This window comes from Arachis stenosperma, chromosome 5 (assembly GCF_014773155.1).
Source record: "Arachis stenosperma cultivar V10309 chromosome 5, arast.V10309.gnm1.PFL2, whole genome shotgun sequence".
Classification (NCBI taxonomy): domain Eukaryota; kingdom Viridiplantae; phylum Streptophyta; class Magnoliopsida; order Fabales; family Fabaceae; genus Arachis; species Arachis stenosperma.
Window position 1 is genome coordinate 20,482,300 of NC_080381.1, and position 7,708 is coordinate 20,490,007.

Consider the following 7,708-nt stretch of genomic DNA (forward strand, 5'->3'; position numbering starts at 1 on the left):
TAATTATTTTTGCAAATAATTAAAGATAATTTCAGAATTTTATCTTTAAGATAATTTTAATTTTGATATTATAGTATTATAACTTAAATAATTGTAATGTTCATTATATTATTATAATTTGTAAATATTATAATTAATAAATAATTATAATATTTTAATAATTTTATATTCTGCAAATACTTAAAAATAATTTTGAATATTATTTTTTAAAATATTATATTATTGTAACTTCAATAATTATAATATACATTATATCATTATAATTTATAAATATTATAATTAATAAATAATTAGAATATATGTTGAAACTCAACATATATACAACTTAATCTTTGTCTCTTGTATTTGAGTTTGTTTATGAATATGAAACATCTGTTGCATATTTGCTTCTTAGTGATGGACACAATATTAAATTGTATTAATTAGTCCGTTAAATACGATAATGACATTTTTGTACAAAATATTACTCATCTTTTTTAAAATATTATTTTTTATTATTTGATAAAGACTATATTGTAGCTCTATATAACGTGTGGAATAATAATAAAAAAAAATTCTTACACATAAATTCATACCCTCATGTGTATTTTATATAATTTCACAGTTATAATACATCAATATATTTGTATTACCCTTCATTACACTATCAACACACTAAAACATTTTTTTTCACCATAAGATAAAATAGTAACGAACTTCATATTTATAAGCAGAACTTTCAGATAACAGAAAAAACATTCAATGCACAGGTCATATGTTGCATTGGCATCCATTTTCCATGCGATACGTGGCTAACACGCAACATATGTGCTGAACTAACATGCCACCTATCGGATCTTTTTTTTGGTGACTTAAAAGAAAATACAAAAAACCAAGAACGAGAAAAAAACAAGAAACTGCTTAAGAAAGGCAGTTTCGCTGAATACTACTCTCAAATTCCTTCCAAGGCAATGGAAGCTCCACTTGGGGAGAAAGGGTCCTCATTGCGGTCTTTGCCATGATGTCTGCTACTGTATTTGCATCTCTCAAGATCAATCGAAGATCAACACGCCATTTCCAAGACATGATATCTCGAATTTTTAACACCAAAGGATCAATAAACCCAGAGCAATCTTGTAAATTATTGACAATAGTAAAAGCCTCCACACAATCTGTCTCACATATAATGTCTCTTTGCCCCGAGTCCCATGCTAAAAAGAAAGCCTCTCCAAATAGCAAACAACTCTCCTTGCAAAATGCTACGTCTCTCAATTGTTCCCAGACAGCCTCGTTGCCACCTTCCTTTCCAATCTCTGCTAACATAAGCAAAACCAACTCGAGCACCACTGCCAGGATAGCTAGCATCACAATTAATCTTAAAGGTACCCACTGAGGGGGGAATCCAAGAGCCACTAATGGTTGAAGGGATAGACAGTCGTTGCAACTCAAAAATATTTCGGAGCTCCTTTTCCAAGGACAAAGCCATACCAATCACCTTGTCTGTGGTCCAATGGTCGTGAGGATGAAAGATCTCATTATTCCTCGAATGCCAAATCCACCAGAGACCAGAAAAGAATCTAAAGGGGTGTTGTTTGCTATTATGTAAGAACCAACTCATCAAATCCACTGGTTGATCGGAGATCCCTAAAGCTTGCCAAACAAGTTGGGCTTTTGGACAATTCCGAATACAATGTAATACCGATTCCTGACCTGAGAAACATCGTGAACAACTATCCGTGTGCGAAATGCCCCTACTAAAATGAAATGCAGCAGTAGGAAGAGCCTCTTGAAGACATAGCCAGGCCAAAAATTTGTGCTTTTCTGGAACATATTGATGCCAAAGCCAAAGCCAATTACCCCTATCCTCCCAACTAAACATCTTCTTACTGAGCCACAAATAACCACTATGAGCATCAAAAACCTTTGAAGCTGCACCAGTCCAACACCAACCGACCTCTGAACTAGCTTGAACATCTGGGTTGTAAGAGTTAATGTTGCTCTGTAGAGACTGATTCAGAGGAGAATAGATATTTTCAAGGTTCCACTGTCTAGATGACCAAAGGTCCAAGATCTTGAGATCCGAACAAAAAATATGAACATAATCCATCTCCTGACACAGTCACCCCTCTCTTCTCCATTTAGAAAACCAAAAATTCTGTTCCAAATCCCCAATGCACTAAATAAAACCTTCCTTCAGGATATCCCAAGCTCGACATATACTCTTCCAAACATAAGATCCCCTTTCTCGAGACCGACTAAGACACTCATCCTTAGAAGAATGGTATTTCTCCGTCAACAGTTGAACCCATAGCTTATCGGGATGGTGAAAAAGTTGCCAAACTAGTTTTCTAAGAAGAGCAATATTGGCACAAAAAGGATCTCTAATTCCCAGACCTCCAAACTTCTTAGGGGTGACCAACACTTTCCAGTTAACTAGATTCAGGCCTCTACCATCAGCTTGACCCTTCCATAGAAAGTTTCGCATCATGAATTCTATCTTATTAGTTACCCCTTTAGGGAAGAGAGATACTTGCATACGATAAGTAGGAATTGCAGTCACTACCGAGTTGAGCAAACAGAGTCTACCTGCCTTATTAAGCAATCTCCCTTTCTAGTTGGCTAGCCTTCCCCGAATCTTGTCCAGAACATCATTGAAAGTTGCGCGTGTCACTTGAGAGTGATTAAGGTTCACCCCTAAATACTTGCCCAAGTTCTGGATAAATCTGATGGAGGAGACTCCAGTGAAAATCTCTTTTCTTGTCGCTGAAACATTCCTAGAGCATAGCGCTTTAGATTTCTCCACATTAACCTTCATCCCAGAGGCTCTGCAGAAATTTTCCAAAGCTACCATTACAGTTTGAACTTGCTATTTTTCAGCTTTATAGAAAAGAAGCAAATCATCGGCAAACATCAAATGAGAAATTCTTGGACCCCCTCTAGAAATTGCAACCGGCTTCCACAAGCCCTTATCAACTTGCTGATTAATAGAACAAGACAATCTCTCCATACACAACACAAACAGATACAGTGATATAGGATCTCCTTGCCTAAGACCCCTGCTCGGAGTGAAGCTATTTAATCTATCCCCATTCCAGAGGATAGACAGTGAGGAAGCAGTGACACAATGCATAATCAGATTGACTGTCGGAGGAGGAAAGCCAAAGCTCACCAGGGTTTGTTTCAGAAATTCCCAATCTACTCTATCGTACGTTTTCTTCAGATCAATCTTAAAGGCCAGGGTGCCTTTCTTTGACTTTGTCTTCTTCATGAAATGGAGAACCTCTTGTGCTACAATGATGTTGTCTGGGGTTCCTCTCCCCGGGATAAACCCTCCTTGAAGGGGCCCAATAATCTCTTTGAGATGGGGACGAAGTCTATTGACCAGGACCTTCGTTATAACTTTGTAAACTACATTACAGAGATTAATTGATCGGAAATATTTCATGGAAACCGGGTTTTCTACCTTTGGAATAAGAACCACAAGAGTTTCCATCATCCTTGGATCCATATCCAAAGCAGAGAACGCATGACGAACCATAGTCCAAACATCAAAACCAATAATCTCCCAGTATTCTTTAAAGAATAAAGCTTGAAACCCATCAGGGCCCAACGCCTTAAAAGAATGCATACTGAAAACGGCCGACTTAACTTCTTCCAGAGTAACTGGCGCTGTGAGGCTACAACAGGCTTCATCATTCAGAGAAGGTAGCAGCACATCACCAAGACAACCTAAGTCTACATCCTCCGACTGGCAGAATAGGTGTTTATAAAAGGATTCAGCTTCCCTTCTATGGACATCCGGGTCCGTTTCCCATACCCCATCTTGAAGAAAGAGACCATGAATCTTATTATGCTTTCTCCGCACAAGAGTCTGGACATGAAAGAATTCGGTATTCTATCCCCAAATTTTACCCACTGCTCTCTGGATTTTTGAAACCATAGAAGTTCCTCCTGCATAAGCGTGTTATTAAATTCCTCAATCAGTTGTTTTTCTTTTTGCCGCATAGACAAATCTTCCATTACTTCAAGTCGCTTCTGAGGGAAATTAATCTGCCTCTCCAATTGGCATTTCCTAACGAAAATGTTGCCGAACACTTTAGAATTAAACTCCAAAGAGTTCTTCTGCACTTCTGAAAGCTTGCCATGCATCTCTCTGTAGCCAGCCTGCCATGACTGATTCACAATATCTCTGTACTCTGGATGAGTTGCCCAAGCCACAATAAACCGAAAAGGTCTATTCTTTTTCGGTTGGGGACAACCTGCACAGCGCACTAGGATAGGACAATGATCAGACTGAAGCCTATTTAAAATTTCTGTGTAAGCCTCTGGAAAGAGAGATAGCCAGCCACTATTGATACAGACCCGGTCAAGTTTTTTCGCCACCTCAACACCATTTTTAACCCTTCTGTACCAAGAAAACCGTCTTCCAATAGTCTTCAAGTCAAACAGATTACTATCCCCTAGAGATGTAGCAAGCCGATCTGTATGACGACTCGAGAAGAGGCAACCCTTAGATTCATGAGAGAATAGTACTTCATTAAAATCACCAAGAACAATCCATGGCCCGCAGAAAGACGAAGACTGAGTAACAAGATAATCCCATAGCAGAACTCTGGTATTAAATTGAGGACTGCCATAGATACCACTGCACCTCCAAATCACATTATTTACCTGAACCTCAACTGTAACACACTGATCGAAAGCATCAACCCATTTGCAGTGAACACCCTGCATTACAGAAAGGAACCAGATACCCCCTTATGTCTTGACGCCTCCACTATACCAATAGGGTGATAACAAGTCTTTCCCAGAATAGTTTTAAGTGTTGAAAAGGACAATGAGTTTCAACCAAAATAAAAATTACAGGTTTAAATTTTCTAACCAGCTCTTTACAATTCACCCGTGCTAACTTATTAGAAGCATTCCTAATATTCCAAGCTATTATATTTAAACTATCCATAATATAAAATATAAAATTATAAAATAAGGAAATCAAAGTGCTTCACCAACCTCAAACCGAGGCTTGCCCAGCAGAAGTGACTCCCGTGACCTTCAGGTTTTTCGGATCTCCATGGAATATCTCCTTATTCCCGCCTACCGACGCAATAACAGCCGGCAACGCGCCTTCCTTCTCCAATGGAACCGCCACGTTAACAACCTCCTTCACGGTTTCAGGAAGACATGACGATGCTTCCACCACCGTGCCTCCATTCTTCTCAACTGGCGAGCTCTGTAGGGACCCTAGCCTTGGTCGTTTCCGGAGAGAGGACCCGCAAGGCACTGGGGTGTGTCGGGTTGAGGAGATCGACATCTCACCAACACGGAAAGCGCTGTGTCTGACCTTGACTCGTGACCCGATCCTGGCGCGATAAGAGCTGGATCCATTCGTGTGAGAGAAGTGGATGGTGGGCCTGATTACTCTACCCGAATCGGTTCTGGATTGAGTGCCTCTTTGGACCTTGTTAGATTGCTTCTGGTCCAGCTTGATTTTACCTTTCCTCACAACTTGCTCCCAGCCTGGTTCATCATGCATGCAAGCCTCCTCAACATTATTTCCTTCCAAATTATTAGCCTCTAAATCCTTTTGTAAACTTGGTGCAGGATTCTCGCCAGTAACGCCACCTACCACATCAGGTTCTACTTCAGTTGAATTGTTAATTTTGGTCTCAGGATGTGGCACTGCCTTTGTACCGTCTCGTGACTTGGTGGCATCGGAATCAGCACTCTTTCCTTCCCTAGAGTCTCTACCCAAGTACTGTGTCATATCGTGACTATAACGTGCACAAGAGTTACAAATTAAATTTATACTTTCATACTCCATTACATGAGTTACGCCTTCCACAATGATATGCTTGATCACTGGCAGTCCTAAATTTATTTGAACACATACTCGGGCATATCGTCCTCTCTCAGCCAACTTAGTGGCTAAGTCTACTTTGATGGGAACTCCTATTGCAGAAGCAATACGCAGCATGGCCTGTTCCTGATAGCACCAGATTGGGAGTCCCGAAATCCGAACCCATACAAGTGTAGACCCGAAGGATTCCTCACATGGCCGAAAATCTATATCCCATGATTTTACAGCAACATAGTGTCCCTCAATCAACCACGGGCCACCAAGCATGACCTTCTCACGATCTTCACCTGCATCAAATTTTACCATGAAGTACCCAAACCCCACATTAAGCAGATCAAAGCCACATTTGATGCGCCAAACCATCCGAAGCTTGTGTGAAAGAGCTATGTAACTATAATTTTTATCAAGAACCTTTATCACCAAAGCTTCTCGATAAGGCTCTGCCAAACAAAGCTTGGCTTCTTCAGTGAAGTTTACACATGGAGGTTGGGGATCGCCCTGCTTGCCCACCACTGTCGCTATACTATCCCCAGATAGAGATCCTGCAAGTGCAAAGGCTTTCGATTTCTCTGGACCAATGACTTTATCTCTAAAGGAGATCTTTGTAGATTTTGAAAAACCCTCCTGTGAAAAAACTCTCCTGGGCATCGAATGCACCCCCACCCACACTCTCCCCCTTATCTCTTCCGACGGCATGGCCGACATCCTCACTGTATTTTGCCTTCAAACACTCGTTTCCGCTCTCTCCTTCTCTCATTCTCTTTGAGTACGGAGTACCTACATATCGGATCTGTTCCTTCTAAAATGTCCATCTATATATAATTAATTAATTACACCTAATTATGTCATTTTAACAAACAATAAACACGTTATTTTTTCATATTAAGAAAAAGCCTATTCATGGTGTATATTTAATTATTTATGTTAAAATTAAAATCAATTGATCTGAGAGGTCGTTTATAAAGTTAGCCCACTTAATTCTGTGTTTTTAATTGTAATGACTTTTTAACTATGATCATGTTCAAATATTTATATAGTAAGTTATTATCTCAACATGTATGTGCCCGAAACATCAACTTAATTTATCTATGTATATTAAAATTTAATTATTGTAAAAATATATTTTTAAATATAAAATATATATTAAAAATAAATTAAATAATACAAATATTTATACATAAATATAAAATGATTGATTTGTAAATTTTTTAAATAAATAAAATAAATATTAAAATTACACTAATAAACCTGTTAAAGTTACGTTATGTTTATACATTTTATTACATATCTCATCCTCAATATGGACGAGTTAATTATTAATGTATCTCATCCTTAGCATAGATGAGATAAGCAACGGAGGATTAGCAGTATATTTAGTTTGCAAACGAGATAAAATACTATAATTTTTATGAACGTATCTTGTTTATACGAGGAATGAGACACATTCGTAACTAACGCATCTATGCTGAGCGAAGACGAGATACGTGTTTTACATATGGGACAATAACTTTCAACTATATAAATATACTTAATACAAGCATAATAAAGTCCAATAATATAAATAAACATGGTCTCAAAGTATAAATTTAATATAAGTATGAACTGTAAAATAGTTTCAGACTGTATACTCAATATCAAGTTAAGATATGAATAAGCATAATACACTTTTTTAATAGATAATAATAACCTATGGGGAGGAAAGGGGAGGCTGATGATGCAAACGACCAACGACGCTGTATATTGGCGGTTATAGTTGAATTTAGCGGGTAGGCCTCTGATAATATTGTGGATACTTACGCAGTTACTGAGAGTACTATGGATCTATCATCCGACCATAGTCCACTAAAGGTTGCCTTTGGCTATGATCATCCT

The 7,708-nt window shown here is 38.3% G+C and overlaps 1 protein-coding gene across 1 annotated transcript; it reads right to left on the reverse strand.

Annotated features, from left to right (window-relative positions):
• Positions 1–900: 900 nt before the first annotated feature.
• Positions 901–2,086, reverse strand: LOC130980537 (uncharacterized). Its single transcript, XM_057904204.1, has 2 exons — positions 1,468–2,086; positions 901–1,325 (listed from the first exon to the last, which is right to left on the reverse strand). Exons 1-2 carry the CDS (start codon positions 2,084–2,086, stop codon positions 901–903), a joined length of 1,044 nt encoding a protein of 347 aa, XP_057760187.1.
• Positions 2,087–7,708: the final 5,622 nt, after the last annotated feature.

What these genes read in the sequence shown, in the direction of transcription:
- LOC130980537 (XM_057904204.1), bottom strand. Translation starts at nt 2,086, where the DNA reads ATGGATTATGTTCATATTTTTTGTTCGGATCTCAAGATCTTGGACCTT. An exon ending in GACCACAGACAAGGTGATTG is followed by an intron (nt 1,326 to 1,467) that starts GTATGGCTTTGT and finishes CTATCCTGGCAG; the next exon opens with TGGTGCTCGAGTTGGTTTTG.